Source organism: Perca fluviatilis, chromosome 2 (genome assembly GCF_010015445.1).
Source record: "Perca fluviatilis chromosome 2, GENO_Pfluv_1.0, whole genome shotgun sequence".
In the NCBI taxonomy this organism is placed as follows: Eukaryota; Metazoa; Chordata; class Actinopteri; order Perciformes; family Percidae; genus Perca; species Perca fluviatilis.
The window spans coordinates 29,362,535-29,382,317 of NC_053113.1; the positions used below are offsets into that span (position 1 = coordinate 29,362,535).

The 19,783-nt window shown below is 39.2% G+C and overlaps 1 protein-coding gene across 2 annotated transcripts; it reads left to right on the forward strand.

The window, feature by feature from the left end:
• Window positions 1-598: 598 nt before the first annotated feature.
• On the forward strand, window positions 599-19,779 carry unc119a (unc-119 homolog a (C. elegans)). 2 transcript variants are annotated; one of them, XM_039789712.1, is made up of 5 exons: window positions 599-897; window positions 14,696-14,809; window positions 15,148-15,238; window positions 18,491-18,663; window positions 18,792-19,779. In XM_039789712.1, exons 1-5 carry the CDS (start codon window positions 774-776, stop codon window positions 18,902-18,904), a joined length of 615 nt encoding a protein of 204 aa, XP_039645646.1. In that variant the 5' UTR covers window positions 599-773; the 3' UTR covers window positions 18,905-19,779. The 2 variants fall into 2 exon arrangements, with proteins under 2 accessions (XP_039645646.1, XP_039645638.1); XM_039789704.1 differs by having other exon boundaries at window positions 601-897; window positions 15,145-15,238.
• The last annotated feature ends 4 nt before the right edge of the window (window positions 19,780-19,783 follow it).

Consider the following 19,783-nt stretch of genomic DNA (forward strand, 5'->3'; position numbering starts at 1 on the left):
GCTTTTCTCTATAAGTAGCCTGTTCATTATCTAGGCTACTGTAGCACTCAAATAGTAATTATTAGGGAAGTATAGGCTACCTATAACTTATATTACTAATTCATCAATTATCAACTGGTCCTGATTCGTTCCTTATTCGTTTCTTAGTTAACTAATCGTTAGCTGTAACATGTAATAAGGAGTGACCCATGAACTAATGACTCTCTAGCAGTTAGTTCCTTATTCAATCCTCATTTGTTTGGGTAACTACTCCAATTGTGGGTGCCTTATTGTAAAAGGTCAATATAATTTGAAGATTGTATTTCAGACATTTATGAATCTCTGCCTCATCGGATGTAGGAGCTCATTTCCGAGGTGAGAAAGGAGTATTGAGTGATCAGTTACTGTTCCTGAGTAAAGCCCAGCCATGCACGCACTGGTGTATCAGCAGCAGATGACGAGGCGCGCAGACTGTCAGCCCCGCACCACTGGTCGGTTTAAAGCCACAGGATTTGGATTAAATAGCTTGTGAGAGAACCGATGAGCCTTGAGCGCGGGAGGGGAGGGAGCTAAGGGCTGATTTTTATCTTTTACCGGATCGAGAAGGGGAGGAGGCACGGAGAATGAGTTATTCTTGTAGCAGCACAGAGCCTGTTTGCTGCACGGTTTATTAGCCAGCGTGCAACTAAAAGCTGCGACGCAAGTAAATCGGCTTCTGCGGCGACGACGCCGAGAACATCAGAAAGCCTCAGTTCCTGTCAGGTTGCGCACCGAACAGCATTCTTCTGTTGGACATGAAAGTGCAGCAGGGCTGCAACTCATCAGACATGGGGATCCCGGTTAGAACTGAAGAAGAATTGCGCAGAAATTCCGTAATAACGCCCGATGATGTGCTCGGGCTACAGAAGATCACCAAGAGTAAGTAACCTGCTACTGTAATTAACATGACGGGAAGAGTATTTAAAGCCTTACAGTTAGAGGAGATTAGTGCAATCCATCTTCTGCTGTTGTTTCCTTGTTTATGTGTCCTTTTAATGTAACATACTCCCTGCGCTCATTTACTGTTTTTATTAGCTGTCTCGAGGAACTAGACACAGGTACCATGGACAGCGACACAGTCTGAAAGGAGCTCAGAGTCTCTTAGACTTAGCACTAAAACCGGTGTGTATCACAGTCAGTGAGCAGTTATTGTAAATGTTTCATGTCTTACCCAAGGACTAATAGGTTACTATTTTATTTATTTACTATTTTGATTGGACCTTAGATGTGGCTTGTAGCGTGTTAGGTTTCCCAATGTCAACGTGTGTGATTGTAGGTGTTTTCATCTCTCTGTGTCTGAGTGTGTAGGCATTGAAAGAGAGAGAAGGTGACTGTAGTACTTCCTGGTGTGCTTCTCAAATCCTGCTGAAAAAAAGAAATCTCTTCACCTCAAGACACCTGTGGCTCTGTGGTAACAGGTGGCCAGAGATGTGATCCACCAATTATAGCTTGTCACAGACAGTGATCAGCTGGAAAAAATACAAGAGAAGAATACTGTCAGCCTGTTGTTTAACATATTGTGGAAACTGTTTGCAGATTATGTCATGGGAACAGGACAGGGTAGGCTCTTCAAGGTGACTAGTATGCCTGGTTTCAAGCCTGTTCATTAGCAGGGTGGAGTCAGAGGAAAGGAGTTTCACAAACTTTCAACTTCCATTTCATGAGTGCTACATAATATCATACACTGTCACGAGGATTCCCTTTTGTATAGTGTTAAAATGATGTTGCAGTTTTTAATGAGGGTGAGATTGGGACTGAGGATGGAAATGTGAAACAAGCAAGGGTCTAAGTAGTTTGTGGAGGTGGCATGGAGTCAAAACTATATACCTGAGGCTTACAGAAAATAGTTGGTTTAAAGAAAGAAATGTGATTAGTGGAGTCTACTTCATAAGTCTAATGATAAGAATGATAGATCATTGTTGATTTAAATATACATTTTGCAAATAAATAAATAAAAATCTTGACTCAAGGTCTAAATCCTAGCTTTTTTCTGGAGATTTCAACCTCATCTCAAGGTCTTCGTCAGTGAATGTAAGCAAACGCTATCGTTAGAGACTGTGAGAGGGGGTTGGTATAGTGGACCTTGTTTTACTGTAAGATTCTTTGTGTCTAATAATTTTATTTATTTTTTGTAAAAGTCTAATGTCATTCAGAATTGTTTGTCACTACTTACCTAAACCAAATTACCAAATACATAGCATGAAGAAACTCCGACATTATCCCCAGATCCCCGAAAAATGGGTATATATTTGCATTTTTATTGGCACTATTGGTAACAGGTTTTAAACGTGCTTTCACACTCAAATTAGTTGATTGGTCTTAAACTGACAACATAAGACAAAAAACAATGGAGTTATTGTTTTCTGAAAGGTAAATTTGCATTCATTTCCATTAATTCATATTTATAGCAGTGATTGACAGTGAAGTCTGAGTCAAAACTGAACCCTCTCAAACACCCCTCCCCCCCCACACACACATACACACACACACACACACACACAATTTGAACACCAACTCTCCGCTACATCTGTTTTCATTTGATGCCCCCTCAGCCGAAAAGCAATACTAGCCCTCCTTCACCACAAATTATACTTGGTGCAGTAATCTCCGCTCTCCACTGACATCAAAGTAATCTGGATTATGTCAGGATGGCTGTAACAGAGCAATGATGCAATATACCTCAGGTAATTACTGTAATGACCTTGGAGCTGAAGCATAAGTGAGTTTGTTTACATTGTGGATATAAGATTAAACGTATAGTTGTTATGTTCCCTAACCATTCATTTACTGGCCATATATAGCTGCAAATTGTAATCGAAAGATATCATATTTAGATTATCCACTCAGAGTAAGATGGATTTTGTATCCTGTCAACAATGACAGTGCTGTTCATTTGGAACGTTTGGGTTTATACAAATGAACTGACGTTGAATCTGCTTCCTTGTTTCCTGTTAAGTGATGAGAGAACACAAAAGTCTCTCCAAGGCCCAATCATTTTAAACGACAGACCATACCACAGAGAAAATCCATTGTGTGGTGCACAATTCAGGGTATCATTTTCTGCTGCATGAAAACGAAAATCGCGGTGTGAAAAGAGGGAAGCAGAAAACGCCTCACCCTGCAGTGTAAATGACTTTTTCAGTTGTGCTTTTGGGACGTAAATGCCACCATTTTGGGGCAGCCTAGCTCCAGTCTGTCACAGTGGTTCAGTGCTGATAAGCAAAGCACAGCGCCTCATTGTCACACAGGCGGAGAGGAGAAGAAATATAATCCAGGCAGCAGAGAAGCCCTGCTGTGATATGAAAAATGGCACATTATCAGTTAACTGTTTACTTGATGCATGATTTATGATATGCAGGCAGGCAGACAGACATACACAGAACACCTGTGTGTGTGTGTGTGTGTGTGTGTGTGTGTGTGTGTGTGTGTGTGTGTGTGTGTGTGTGTGTGTGTGTGTGTGTGTGTGTGTGTGTGTGTGTGTGTGTGTGTGTGTGTGTGTGTGTGTGTGTGTGTGTGTGTTTTATCCTGTTCAGTGCATTTCTGAAATTGTTTTTGTGTTTTCTGGAGTGGGCAATCACAGCAAGAGGAAGAGGATTTCCTGTTGATAAAAAGTGAAAACATGCCTCCTAATTTGACTGCAAGAGTTTTTAAATGTAAACCATGAATTCAAAAGATGCACTCTTCAGTTTAGTCAAAGCAACCTCAGAGCTCAAGATCCCTGGCCTAACTCACTGTTAAACCGTTGCTGTTCAGACCGGAAAGAGGCCTGTGTTAAAACAGGGGTCTGCGTTGGCGGGGACGTGTTGTTAAGCTACTGGTGAGACAATAAAATATGATCCAGGAAGTCCAGTTTGAGTAACAGATTAATGCGTTTAAAGGTTTATTTATAATACTCACAGTCGGGATTGTACAACTCTGGAAAGTTATCATGGTGCCAAAGCTGCGAATTAACTTCAGATCAACTTTAATATACATTTTAGCAAGGACTTTAAATTTTGTCCCTTTGACTTTAATTGTAAGTGCATCAGAGAGGGACCTCTTAATGTCCAGAATGAACAGGAGGAATTATTACAGCAGGCAAAACCTCATTCAATGTCCTTTTGAGCACCTGACTACTGTTTTAAGACAGACTTCAGACATTTTGAACCTATCCTTTATTGTGCATGAAGAAAACCCCCAGCTGCAGATGGAAGGGTAGAGAGGACAGAAAGGTTGGGTAAAAGACCATCTGTCTTAGGATAATGGTTTGCTTGGCAAAAGCACTCGTGGTGTTGCACTCATACACATGTAAAGTGAAGAAAGTAGTTGTATGTTAAGTGAAAAAACTCTTTTGGTGTCTTGCTAGATCCCATTACAATTTATTTAGCATAAAAGTGAGTACATTTCAAATTAGAAGTAAGATACCTTCAAAAAGTAAAATCAAAGTTGGAAATATTATGTAATGGGAGGTAAAAGCTCCACCACACTAGATCATCTGTTGTACTTCTGGTATTTTTGACTCAAAGAATATACAGGTACAATGATGTGTAATTTTGCCTCATCCAAATTATTTACTCAGAACAGCCTGGCTCCTCTTAAACTAATGGGTGATCAATTATTTGGCTTTAATAAGTCTGGGACACAGAGCAGTGCTTTATCTACGTCGGGCGGGATTTCCACTCTGTGATGTCTGCCAGCACAATGGATACAGCTTTAATTTAAATTGATTGGTGCAGCTGGTTCTTAATCTCCCATACACAGCTGTCACAAGGTTACTCTTTCAGAGTGATTTGACATGGAGAGAAGTAATCAACACAATCTCATGATCTGTCTTTTACCAGTGCTTGCTCTTGCTCTTTGAATCAGGAAGTTGTTGCCAAACTTAAGATCATATTAACTTAATATTATAAATTGTATCACGTACATTATGTAAGATTGTACTGTCCTATAGAGTTTGACAGGGTTCATGATCAATATCAATAACTCAGTGATTACTGGCTGGTGCTGATTTTTCTGGCTGAAGCTCTGTGTTAAAGGGGAACTATCATATAGCATTATCAAGTTGATACTTTTATTTTGTGTTTGTACTAGGACATGTTTACATGCTTTAATGTTCAAAAAACTCTCTTTCTCACACTGCCCATGGCTGCTGCACCAGTATATACCCTCTGTATGAGACGCTCTGCTGGACCGCCTGTCTCTTTAAGCCCCCCTCCCGATAAAGCCCAATCTACTCTGATTGGCCAGCATGTTTCCTGGAATCTCCGCTGCTCTCAAGTTTTGTTTCACTAGTAGCAGCTGGAGCTACTGCAACGGAGTATATAGCAGGACTTTGTAAAAAATCACAAATGAAGGCTTCTAAATCAAATACTACACAACCGGACATGTCCCAGCAGTAATGTGATCCCGAAAATTGGGGAGAAATAACCAGCATTGGCCGCCAAGATAACAGCTATCTGGCTTTAGCATGCAGCTACTTCATAGTTAACAGTATGCTAACGTTAGATTGTAATGAAACAAAGCAGCACTTTCTACTGTCAAAAATCGTAGATAAAGGCTTCTGAACCAAATACTACCCAATCAAACATGTTTCAGCAGTAATGCGACCCAAAATTGGGGAGAATTTAACAACGTTGGCAGCCCAGATGACATCATTTACTGCCGTTAGTATGTAGCTACATGTGACAATGTTAACACCGCAGTATCTTAAAAAAAACACTCCAATCCTGCCTACCTGGAGCAGATGACCAATCACAGAAGGCCGGAGAAGGCTGGCTAAGTTTTGTGTAACACTCATTTGGGGGATTTGTCTAAAATATGTTTACGTCTTTATTTGGCCATGTTTAACATGAAAGTCCAACATTATAACATTTTAGATATGACAGAAAATATGGAAAAAAGCATAGTATGCCCACACTTCTGCATTTTGGATTTCAATTGACAAAATGGCAAAATATGCAGTCTACACTATCCATATTTATTTTTAGCTAGCTGTGTTCTTTTAGGTTTCTGGTGCTAAATCATATTTGTTCAGACCAACATGCATAGAAGACCCTCTTTGTACCAATAAGAGGTGAATAATCCTAAATATCTTGTCACTGCTGGAGGCGAAATGTCAGATCACGGGGGCCAAGATACAGAGAGCGGCAGCATCAATTTCTCCACAAGTCCAATGTTCCCATGATTTCCACACACAAGTGAGTCTGTGAGTTATGACCAGATCAACTAAAGAGTAATTTTTTTTTCTTTGAAGAATATTTAAAGGCCCCAAAAGAGATAAACTTATTCAGTCATTGATACCAAAACTGTAATAGCACACCTAAACACACTCCTATATATCATATTCTATTCATGTATGATGCTGTAATTTAGCGGAGACAGTAAATGCCCCACCTTCTCTAGATAGGATGACATTTCTGGAAGACCTAAATCAGATTAAACAGGGATGATCCTGAACAGAACACATCCAATGTAGTTAGAGCTTGGAACCCTCACTTATCATTTAATTTGTATAACTTTATCTATACTATACATGTATTAATCCTATGGGAAGGAAGTGTGTGTGTGTGTGTGTGTGTGTGTGTGTGTGTGTGTGTGTGTGTGTGTGTGTGTGTGTGTGTGTGTGTGTGTGTGTGTGTGTGTGTGTGTGTGTGTGTGTGTGTGTGTGTGTGTGTGAGACAGAGGACACTAAAGTGAGCTGCTGATTCGTTCATACATAGTGTGCTGCACAGTACCTTTCTAGTACTTCCAAGTGGTAACCATAGTCAGATGATTACAAAACCTCTTGGTCCTTGATCACTTTTAAATTTATTTCAGCCCAAATATTCCTCAACTGTGGAAAAGCTTTTCTTTAATTTGCACTTTTTAATCGTGATTTTACAAACATGATTTTCCAATTTTACATAATCTCATCCGTGGAAGGAAAATGTATTAACATTTGGGGAAATATGTGTCTTTGCTGTACAATCACGTTACAGTAACGTTACCACTCTAAGATTGGTATCAATCGTCTCATCTAATGTCTTGTCTTGTTTATAATTAGCGAGCTGTGCAGATAAGTGGATTTTGTTTCCTTTAGACAGAGCCGGCTATCTTGGGAAATACACTTATTCCCTTTCATGCCAAGAGTTGATGAGATGAGAAGATTTCATCTCTCATGTCTGTATGCTAAACATAATGCTATAGATTGTACCACAAAGACTGCAAAACAGCTAGCAAAACTAACAGAATCCACCTGCCAGCACCTCTAATTAACACTTTATGTCCTGTTTGTTTAATAACTAGTAAGCTTTAGAGGTGGCAGTAGGCCGATTTTGTTACCTTCAGACAGAGCCAGGCTAGCTGTTTCCTCCGGTTTCCAGTCTTAATACTAAGCTAAGCTAAGCTAAGCTAAACTAACCGTTTCTTGGCTGTAGCTTCTTATCTATATAGACATGAGAGTGGTATGGATCCACTCGATCTAACTCTCGGCAAGAAAGTGAAGAAGCATATCCCAAACTGTCAAACTATGTCTTTTTTGTCTTTGTGGTTCAGTGAGCTTAGATCACAATATTTGTCCTGATAAAACCCTCTCACAGAAGATGTTTTTCCACTTGGTGATGCAGGCCGGAGAAAGAGAAGAGGAAAAAAATCTCATCTGCATTCAGCTGCTCAGAATGCAACCTCTCTACGAACCTCAAAACTTTGCCTACAGGTGCTGTTACCTGAGAGACATGAAACAGCATGCCACACACAGGTGCACTGTACATCATGATGAGAACATCGAGGTGTAATGCTAATGTCACACCAGCTGCCTTCAGCTATGGAATATTTGAACGTAAAGATAAGTAAACATGTCTGCATTGTTCTTCCTCATGTTGTTCGCAGTGATCGGAGACCAATCCCTGTCATTGAGAGTCTGTAACTCAGGGCTAATCTTGGGGATTAGGGAGCTATAAATGGCAGCATGCTTGCTCTTAATGAATGCCACTTTGGTGTCAGACAGGCTCTGTGTATCTGACCACAGGAACACAGCATGACTCAAGACTTTGTGTTAATTTTACTCTCTTTAGAGGGTTAGGGTTGGCTGCTGCCTGAGGGATCTTTTCAGGACTGTATTGACTTAGTCTAGAGTGAAATTTATAATGTTTAACAATAATCTGCTGTTGGTCTTTGGGTCTATGACTAATGTGTGTTAGAAAGCACACAGCAAAATCCTTTGTATAGCTAAAAACATGAAATAAGATACATGGAAATCACAATAAAATGAATGTAGAAAGACCCGTATGTAATTATGGCAGATCACCTGCACTGAGAGTTAATGTCGTGTTTCCCCACTGGGACAATAAAGGGTATTGTAATCTATCATGTCAAATTGTAATTGAAGTCACTGTTGACTCATACCTTCTTAATATTCTGCATCAGATCAGCACATCCTGATTCCTCCTTGTGAAATCAAGCAAAAGGAGGCCCTCAGTGTATAGGAGGTGGCCCCAGGTTTATATCTTCATCAAACGTGTAACATTTCATTTGCATAGCGCTGATGTCTAACCTGAGACACTCTCACTTTGATTCGCTGCTGCACCTTGTTGTTGCAGAGCAGCTAGGTGGATGAGGGGAAGGAAAAAGACAGGCTAATCGAGCTGGCACACTATCAGAAGGAACGTTGCTAGGTGACAGTGTTGAAGGAAGTGAAGTGGAGCACTTTGTGTGTTGTGTGTGTGTGTGTGTGTGTGTGTGTGTGTGTGTGTGTGTGTGTGTGTGTGTGTGTGTGTGTGTGTGTGTGTGTGTGTGTGTGTGTGTGTGTGTGTGTGTGTGTAAGACGGAAGGAAAAAAGAAAAAAGAACAGAGGTATGAACATGTATATCATGGCATACAGGTGATTCATGCAGTAGGGAAATAGTAACTAATGGATTATTTAGCATGAAGTTAAAGTTTTATAGTAATTTCAATAGTTTGGTTGGACACTTTGCATAGATGCACAGTTAGCAGGGATCATTTCCTTCCAACACAATCTATTCCTATAAGAAGAACAATGACTGCAATATGGTTTTCCTTTTTGCCACACCGCTAGGACTACTTTTGTTGGAGCCAGAGCAAATTCCTAAAGGAATTCTTCAAACTTTTGGGAAATTGTCCATGTTCTTAGAGTTAGACGGTATGATACAGTAGATACCACTCTAGTGTCTGTATGGTAAATATGCAGCTAAATAGCCAGCAGCTTGTTAGTTTAGCTTAGTATAATAACCTGAATCTCTGTTCAATTGAAACTAAATATGCCTACCAGCACCTCTAAAGCTCACTAATTAACACATTATATCTTGTTTGTTTAATCCGTAAAAAAACCAAAGTGTCAAAATGACTTGTGAGTTGTGGTTTTATAGGTGTTTGTGTGTCAGATTATTGCATGGTCAATCTAAGCTATATTGAAGGGAAAAAGGAAAGAAAAAAGTACTGTGAGCATCGAGATGGTTACATAAATCATGTTGATTTGGGTTGATCTTTTTTTTCTGAGGATAGTTCTATTCATTATCAGAAGCTCACGATTAGGATATTATTTTGATTACCAAGTTCTGAAAACCACTGTGCAGTTTGAATTACTGAATCATTTAATTAGTCTCAGGGGCCATTTGTAAATCACTGATTGGTGGATTTGTCCCAGCTGTATGTTTTCAGAAACCAGTTTGAAATTAATCCAAAAATAAATTATGAATGTCTTTCCCAAAATAAGAAATGTATTGTGTAATTATCCTAAATATTCCCAAATGCAAGCCTAGACATTTGGTATTGCTGTGAAACAAGGCCCTGGTTCATCATAAAAAAGACTGTGACAAACTGCAGTCTGTAAAATAGGATACAGTTCAGTCAAGATGTGTAAACAATTGTTTTTCTCAAATATGTACTATCCTCTTTGTATCCTCTATCTCCATGTGTGTGTCTCTCTCTCTCTCTCTCCTGCTGTCTGTCTCTCACAAACTGAAAATGACTCTCATCGTTCAGTGTGTGTATTTTGATCCTTTTTCTCTCCTCACAGCTCACACTTAGTGTAGTCTAGAGTTGGTTATGTGCTCTGGGTTTAATACGACTGTGGGATTGACATGGTTGTGTGTGAATACGTGTACTGGACTGGGTGAAAGTGACTTCACTGGCTGAGGTATCAAATGAAATGCCCCATCTGTCTTTTGCAGCAGGTTCTGGCAAGTAGCCATCTCTGATTCACAAAATGCTTGTTTCGGGCATCTGCCCACAACGAGAGCTGCTCTGTGACAGCTACACAAGATGCATTCAGAGAACTCTGCCAACAAATTTTCAAATAGGCCTAAGTGCTATTTTTTGTCAGAAATGGAGAAACGGATGAAAAATGTTTTACCCTTTACAAACACTCTTTTCCTTACTTACTCCAGTCCTTATTGGACTTTGCATTGAGGGAAAATAAAGATTTCCTTTTTTTTACCAGTTACCTCTCTATGGGTGTATTGAGAGAATACAAAAATTGACAATTAAGACTGTCAAAAGACAAACATAAAGACAATATAAAAATGAGAACAATTGGGGCGGCCTCTTCCAGTAAGTGCGTTTGCCCCATGTAGGCTGAGTCCTTTGCAGCGGCATGGGTTCGAATCCGACCTGCTGTCCTTTGCTGCATGTCATCCCCCATCTCTCTCCCCCTTTCCTGTCTATCCACTGTCACTATATATAATAAAGGGAAAAGCCCCCCAAAAAATCATCTTTAAAAAAAATAAATGAGAACAATTACAATACAATATGAAAAAATATAAGAATAGTATAGTACAATAGTATACTACAGTATAAGTTTAAGTAGACATAATATAATATACATAATTTGACTATAGTTTGGGGATGAACATTGATGCTTTCAGAAGGTATTTTAACAAAAATCATTAATACAATGTTTATGGTGCATTTTCTGTCTATTCAGCAAAAGGTTTTAAGATCAGAAATGGACAATTTTGATCTTTATGGTAATTACAATTAAGAAGATTAAAGGAAAACAATGGTGTTGCTTAAGAAGAAACGCAATCTGAGACTAACAGTAGGCTTGAAGTAATATTCTCAGAGCAGATAAGTGCATCACATCAAATGAACTGGCACCAGAGGGCACTGCATCAAACAGTAGCTCTCTAACACTCTCACTGCAGTATGGAAGGCAATATAAAGATACTTTGATTTTTTGAGCCAGAGCAGCTTTACATGGAAACGCCTTAACCAGTCTCCTGACGTTCACTGTGGAAACACCCCACTCACATCTACGGTATTTTAACATTTAATGATTACCAGAGATGAGCCCAGTTCTTGACATGACACGACCTGGGGTTGTTAATTCTTAATAACTGGGGGTGTTGAAATATTCTAGATATCATTTTGGGGGTGCTGCACGTCAACATTAATGCAGTATTTTACATCAGTGACCAACCAAAGACATGAAATTATGATTACACAAATATTATACATTGAAGAGTTTTTAAATTTTGCAGACAATTTTTTGTCATTTAGTTCTGTGCCTCGTGTAGTTGTAATAGCTATTGTTTGAATGATGTAATGTACAATGCATGAAAATGTTACTGGTTTGAGTAGACATGATTTTTTAACCAGTACTCTCATGATGATGTGAAAAGAAAAAGAGAAATTTGGCATTAAGACACGGCCTAAAGCGGAAATCTGTATAGTTGTTAGTTAACAAATCACGAGCTCAGCTCACGAATCATTATCTGTATGGTTAAGCACTGCAATACTAAAAATGTAATGATAAGATTTTTCATACGCCATATAAAATTGCATTTATATTTTTTGTCAATGGCATTTTAGAGAAAGACACTACATGTTCTGTCATCTTTGCTGTAGTTTCAACGTCAGAAGTTTGCCAATTGCAGCTTTAATTTATTAGGAAAGTGTAGTCATTGTGTCACATGAAATCAGTCATATTCAGCTAGTTTTACATCAGTGTAAAAAAGAGGCAGTTCACTGTATTGCTATAAACAATAAGCTCCAAATAGTCCTGTTTCACAAAAGGGGCATTTTTAGACAAGGTGTCAGGTATGGTGTACAGTACTTTATGAAAAGGTCTATAAATATCTTCAAGCAGGTGGCTAAAGCCTGTGTGGCCCATCTGCTCTCTTACCTACAGAAACAGTAGAAGATGCAGCAGTGAGTTTGACTATGCACAGACACACTACCACTTGTGTGTTTATCTTATTTGGACCTTCATCATTGACCCGTAACAGTCTTTTTAAATATGTTGTTGAAGTCATCAGTAAAAAAGACTGGGCGATATATTATATATATATATATATATATATATATATATATATATATATATATATAGAGGTTTACTCCTCGACGCAGCAGGCCAGGGTTCGATTCCGACCTGTGGCCCTTTGCTGCATGTCATTCCCCCTCTCTCTCCCCTTTCATGTCTTCATCTGTCCTGTCAAAAATAATCATAATCAGAAAATCAGTAAGAAAGACTCTTCAACCCTTACAACAAAGCACCTCTCCCCTCCCCTAACCCTAAACACGGGGTGTTTGTGTTTGGGTGGGTGTTTTTGTTTTTTTTTTTTTTTTTGTGTGTGTCAACCCTTAAGAAAAAAAAAAAACAAAAAAAAAAACCCCCCAAAAAAAAAAAAAAAAAAAAAAAAAAAAAAGAGGTGTTTTTTTTTTTTTTTTTTTTTTTTTTTTTTTTTTTTTTTTTTTTGTGTTGTGTGCGTGTACATGCATGTGTGTGTGACACTCCCCTCCCAACCAGCCAGTCCATGTGATGGTAAAACACAATAAGCCTCTTAGGTCTAATCCTGCCCCGTTGGGAGAGGAGTGTCTCAGACTTGCTTACACACACACACACACACACACACACACACACACAGACACAGTGCCAGCAAGACCAAATGTGTGTGTGTAATTCTGTAATGGCAGTCCAAGACACATTGATGTATTAAGCATTTCTTATTAATCATGTAACCCCTGGATTCAGAGTGATTTAGTTATGACATTGAATATGTGTAACATACAATGCATCTCTGTTCTCTGTACTAGTCAGGCTTCAGGGACAACGTGTCTCTGTGATATGATAACGCTTGACCCTGAAGCTGGAATAAATAACAGGCTATCCTCGTTCATTTGAGCATACGTATGCACTTGATGTGTGTGTGTGTGTTGCTGTGAGTCCATCTGCAGATGATTGATTAAACCTACAGAAAGTGTTGCCTAAAGTGTTTATGTAGATGCTTTCGCCGGTGACTTTACATCATATTTAATATCTCCAGATCAATACAGTGTTAGAAGCAGAGAAATGGGCCGTTTCACCGAGATCCTCTAACAATTGTAGGCCATCCAGAAGCTTTTTTAATCCATCTTGGAATTACAGTGTCTTTGTAACATAAATAAATAATTATGAATCCAAAAATTAACTTACAAATTTTCGTTTTTTCTTCGCGACCTGTCAACCCAGCGTCACGTCTTGTTTGTAGCTTGTAGCCATTAGCTCCAGCTTTCCAGCAGGATGTTTAGTGTCTTTGTAGCCCTTCCAGAAGTTTAGTAATTCGCCCGGGAGGACAATGACTTTTTGGACACTTTGCACAAGTAATTCCAAAGCGATAAATCCATGACTGAACAACTATTTAGTCATCGTTCTGTATGAAAATAATAATAATCCTACACTCGCTTTGGGCAGGATCCAAGATGGCGTTGACTAGGTTGACTTGGTCTATGGACCAATCACATGCAGTTTGTCAGCTGAATGTCAGCCAATAGAAACCCCTAGCGGGAGGGACTTGTATTCAGTGTGTGTGTGTGTGTGTGTGTGTGTGTGTGTGTGTGTGTGTGTGTGTGTGTGTGTGTGTGTGTGTGTGTGTGTGTGTGTGTGTATTGGGAAATAGACACAGAGAGGGCAGGAGGACCCCTGGAGGCCTGGAGGCTGAAATGATTGTGATTTAATTAATAATTATTGTGATTTCAATCTCCAGTACTCCAAATCAAATTAATCAAACTTAAAAAACAGAAACCTCAGCCCAACATATATTACAGACATAAAAGAAGTGGTTAAAAAATAAAAATGACAATAGGCAGAAACTAAAAACTTAATGCACAAAAACGGAGAAGAGAAACAATTAAAACCATCTTTCCCACAGGAATCACCTTCATAAAACACAAGATGTGCATTTTTGTTCACCCTGTTCTTGTTAATTAGCCTACTTATCAATCCAGGTTCAGTGTCGGAAGCATAGACTGTAAGTCTAAGGTCGGAAGACAGGAAGCAGGCTGGTAAATTGAACGAATGTTGTTGAGGTGCTTTGTATTTAACAACATTTCATTTTACCCACTGTATTGTATGTATACATTGTCTCCACAACACTAAACCTGTCTGACAGGCTGTGTACGTATCATTGGTGTCATACCTTAGCACATTGAAAGATCTGATGTGAAGAAAATAGTATCCTTGGCCTTTTTGTGAGGTTAGTGGTGAGCATTCCAAAAACAAGGTCAGGAGAATGTATACAGCATGGAGCAGGCTTATGAATGACACCATTTCAAACTTGCCTGTAACAACAGCTATTACTGTATCTTGGCAGGCAATTTATTATTAATTGACAGCTTGCTGCCTGACATGAATGGTTTGCTTCATTCACAGTGATATCAGGAAAAGAGAAGAAATATACAGTTTGTAGTATTTGGATGAGAACAAAGTATTTTCTCTCTTGTCCAGATTATCTTTGTTCTCCAGAAGAAAATGTCCACATGATCGACTTCACCAGGTTTAAGATCCGTGATATGGAAACAGGGACGGTCCTGTTTGAGATTACCAAACCTCCAACACCAGGTCAGCTCCAAACCTTGGGAACAGATTACAAGACAGATCCACAGATTTATGAATATATTGTGAAGACTGAGAGTCAATGTTTTGTTTTGTGATGTGTGCCACTTGTTTTTTTTATATCTCATAGTCCATGGTGTCCTTTAAAGGGAATTTTATCGTTTATCCTGCTAGATTTTATTGTATGATATTTTTCTTGTCTCCATTACACTGCAGAAGATAAGCAAGCATAGACAATATAATAATGGATATAATGGACATTTTTCATGTCAGGCATTTAAAAACTGTATGTGAGCTGTAGTTCTAACTCAATTCTTTTCTTTTAAATGTCTCCTCTTTAGCAGGAGGCAGAAAGCACTGCGACCCTAACGCTGGCCGTTTTGTTCGATACCAGTTCACCCCAGCCTTTCTGCAGTTGCGGCAGGTTGGAGCCACGTAAGTTGTCATTCAGCGTGTATTTGAAGACTTTGAGAAAGACGAGAGAAAGAGACGTGTCCAAAAAAGCTGAATGATGCAATAATGTCCGGTCAACCCTGCTGCACTGATAGAAGACACATACCGGATGTGGGAGATATGTGGGCGTCAGAGTGGGACGGCAGGCTGACGATGACAAGTGTGAACATACAGAGCAGCCAAACCCACCTGCTGAGTCAGGCACCCAACAGCTGTCAGTGGTCATGAGTGGTGTTCATCAACAGACTCCTACTCTTATTTCAACCCAACAACTGACTCATATAGATAATCTAGGCTTAATGAAAAAGCTCAATGCATATTGATACAATGTGTTTTGTGCACCATATAATAGTAGAAGTGTTATGTTTTTATTTAGCATAGCACCTCAGAAAATATATGTGTTTTACAAGTTGGGTTTTATTTTCATAGTTTTGGCCTTCATTCTTATCTGTTATAACAACATCGCATTCATAAAGTTACATACTTGCTGAGATCTGACAATCCAGCAACATCACTAAAATGACGCCAGTCTAGGTTGTAAACGGGTTAGTGAAACTTTTATTTGTATTTTAATGATGTATTTTGTCTCCCAATTTGGACAGACTGATTGGTCATTGCCATGGCCCAAGCAGCAGAGTCATTACATTCGTCCAACGAAGCAGAAAAGTAGAGCAAAGCAGCATAGTCTGCAGAAACATTTGATTTAGGGTTCGCTCCACTGACCAATTATCATCCTGGATCGAAAGTAGACATCTGTGAGATCACAAAAAATACTTTGAATACACAACCTTCTCCTGAGCTCATTTACATTACATTACATTACTCCTGTGCAACGACAGTTTATTATCGACACTGCTAGCCAGTGTGTAGGCGTCGGATGGTGAGCTGGTGGCTCCATGCCTTTGTGCCTGTTTTGGTGTGTCGGTATGTCGGATGCTGTGGTGTCCTTTCGCAGAGACTTGACTGAATGCCAGCGCCATTCAACAGGGTGACTTAATGTGCTGAATTCAATCAAGCTGCAACTTCCGTGCCTGAAAAGTGAAGCCAATGAGGAAGTGCCTTAACCCTCCATTCTATCTAATGCCCACTGGCTCCAAAAAGAAATCAATTTCTATAGAAGTCTATGGGGAAATGACGCTAATTCGTACTTCATTTTTTTACCTCAATAAACATTTTCATAACAACTTTATGGATTCAATTGATAGTCTTAAGTCTTCTTCAATAAGACTAAATTAACATGCATTATTGTTGACGAAAAAAGACGAGACTAAAATGTTTTGCATAAAATAAAAAATAAAATAAAATTTCTCTTCATTTTCGTCTACAATCGTCTCTACTTTTCCATCATGAGATAGAATATTCAGCTGTTACTAGGGTTGGGTACTGAGACCCAGTGCTAATACAGCCCCAACGGTAACGACCGTTATCTACCAGACCGAATAGCAACACGGATTTCGGTGCCACTTAAATGCCTGCGCTTCTCTCTGATGCTCCTAAACGGACGTTAGAGGCAACCGAAACATCGCTGCACGGGGCGCTAGTTAACACTATACTTGGCAGCAGGTAACGTTAGCATACCGTTAGCTAGCAGCTGGATTAAACACGGTTAAAATGCTGACAGCTAAACGGTGTAAAGTTTGTCTGTATTTCACTGTGTAGGATTCCAACAGCGGGGCGTATGACAGTCTGCAGCTGCCGTTGTCTGAAAAACAACACATATGTTGCGTTCACTTCAAACTCGCCTCGCCAGCCTCGTGCTGCGTTCAATGTTATTGCAAAATACCATTTTCCCATTCAGTGGTTATTTTTGTCGTTTAACAGGAATTTACTGGTGAAATAAGGAAGAGGCTCGATATTTATATAACTTTATATAATTTATTTTTATATAACTATTTGACTGAAATGGTTATCAGAAATAATCTCAGAAATAATTTGTTATTTAAAAAAAGACTAAAATGTTTTGACTAAAACTTGACTAAGATATATCTAGTTCTCTTTTGACTAAAACTAGACTAAAATGACGAGACTAAAAGTTATATATGTGAATGACTTAATGTGACTAAAACTAACCAGGACATTTGGCACAAGACTAAGACTAAGACTAAATTAAAAATAGGTGACAAAATTAACACTAATACGGCATGATGTTCATTTTATATATTACAAAATGTGTTATACACAATATACACGAAAAAGCAGGTGATAATTCAGGGGCATGGCTACAAGCCGACCTGTCAATCATGATAGAGGCTTAGCGATGCTTATCCATGAATTAAAATAAAAATAGCGGTTTTGCCAACCAACCTAGCTAGCTAGCGCTAGCGTTAGCTGGTAACTTAAGTCTGCTGATTTTCAAACAGCTCTGTGTACTGCCATACATGCTGATGAACAGCACCAGATGTCCGTGTTTACCCGCCAGTAAAACTATCTAGATGACTGACATCAGAAGAGTTATAAATTGGCGACTTTTCCTCTTTAGTGTTTAGCTTGTCGCAGTGCCATGAAACCATACACAACACTGGCTTAGACACGTCATCCTCCCCAGCTCTGCCCTTTTGTCCAAATGTGGTCACTTCTTTCTCCAAAATACCAAGATGGCGACGGGCCGGCTAAAATGCTAACTCCTGTCTTCAGAACAGCAGTCCACACACCAATGGGTGATGTCACAGATGCTGCGTCCACTATTGTTACAGTCTACGGTGCTGATCTGGTGGCCACATTCTGCTTTGTGATGTATGATGCACAATTTGAAGGAGCTGATGGGATAACATTTCACTGGAATTGTACCTTTTACGATTTCATGTGACAAATAGAATGATTGACTGTTTGATTGATTGTTTGATTGATTGATTGATTGATTGATTGATTGATTGATTGATTGATTGATTGATTGATTGATTGATTGAAAAACTAGAGTCTTAGAAATGCAATCCTAGGAATGTGGTCCTGAAACTGCAGCTGCCTCTATTGCAGGAAAATGCTACTCATTTGATTGGCTGACTGCTCGCTTTTCTTGCCCTGATTGACTTTGTTGTACTGATGTCCCCATATTTCAGCAATTATTTTAGTAAGTACAATGTTATTATAACTGTAAGAAGAGATGGCCAAAACTACAAAAATAAGGCCCTAGTTCAAATAAACTGGAATTAACCTTTATAATGTACTTGACCTTTGAGCAGTCCCGAAACTTTGCTTCCAAGTTGGTTAATTAATTTCCTCCCCGTGTTTCTGCAGCGTGGAGTTCACAGTGGGAGACACACCCATCAACAACTTCCGTATGATTGAGAGACACTACTTCCGCGATCAGCTGCTAAAGAGCTTCGATTTCGAGTTTGGCTTCTGCATGCCAAGCAGCAAGAACACGTGCGAGCACATTTACGAGTTCCCCGCGCTGTCCGAGGACATCAGTGAGTGTCAAACACAATACGCCAACACACATGTGACCACAAGAGACAAACACAGCCACACAGAGATGTGTTATTGGGTATGACAGGATGCAAAATCCTGAGTTTTGTGTGTCTCTTTTCTCTCTCAGTGCGCGAGATGATCCTGCACCCTTATGAAACCCAGTCTGACAGCTTCTACTTTGTGGACAATAAGCTGGTGATGCACAACAAGGCAGACTATTCCTACAGTGGGGGGCCATAAGAAGACTTTCCTCTACCTTTCATTCCACCCTGCTCTAGACATTTTCCTTGTACCACTTCAGGACCAGAAACAGATGAACTAATGGACAATTCACTGACAGTAAACGCTCTTGTCTCACTCCTGTTAACTCCATAAATTTCCATTCAGGTATTCAGCTGCCAGACCAATAGATTTCTCCCTTTGCCCCTTTGCAGAAACATCGACTCCTGCCAGTTTGATCATCAGTTGCATCAGAGTGTGTGAGTGAGTGTGTGGGCAGCAAACACATGCAGTGTCTGTACATACTGTTGATTTCAGTCTCTATATGTGGGTTCCACTTGATCATAAGGAATACTTGTTGATTCATTTACATTTTGTGTGTTTTGATAGCTATTAATATGAAGGGAAAAAGGGCAACAGTGAGTCAGAAACGCACCATGAGGCATAGAGAGAAATAAAGTTACCCTAAAAAAAGTTTAATAATAATGAATCCACTCAGATGTACATTTATATAGTTTGTATAGAAAGCTCATACATTTTTATTCCTGAAGTTTCTTAAATTCTAGTAGCACACATCTGAATGATTCATTATGTCGTCGTTTATTTGAACAACAAACAGAAATGTATACTTTGTCCATGTGAACGTGTCATTTGTTGTATGTTTTCATGTAGTACTAGAACTACTTCAGGAGTATTTTTAAATAAATAGCCACTTTGAAGTGTCAGAAAACCTATAGGCCTACCATACCAATTTTGATATCCAGTACGTTCTCTGTAGTACTGAACTCTGTGTATACTTTAGTTATGATAAATGTTTTAAGTATAAAATGAAAAAGTATGTAAAGTTTTGACAGCGGAAATTCCATCACTGCAATAAATATGGGTTTTTATCGGAATCTT

What these genes read in the sequence shown, in the direction of transcription:
- unc119a (XM_039789704.1), top strand. Translation starts at nt 774, where the DNA reads ATGAAAGTGCAGCAGGGCTGCAACTCATCAGACATGGGGATCCCGGTT. An exon ending in TTGCGGCAGGTTGGAGCCAC is followed by an intron (nt 15,239 to 18,490) that starts GTAAGTTGTCAT and finishes GTGTTTCTGCAG; the next exon opens with CGTGGAGTTCACAGTGGGAG. An exon ending in CGCGCTGTCCGAGGACATCA is followed by an intron (nt 18,664 to 18,791) that starts GTGAGTGTCAAA and finishes TTTCTCTCTCAG; the next exon opens with TGCGCGAGATGATCCTGCAC.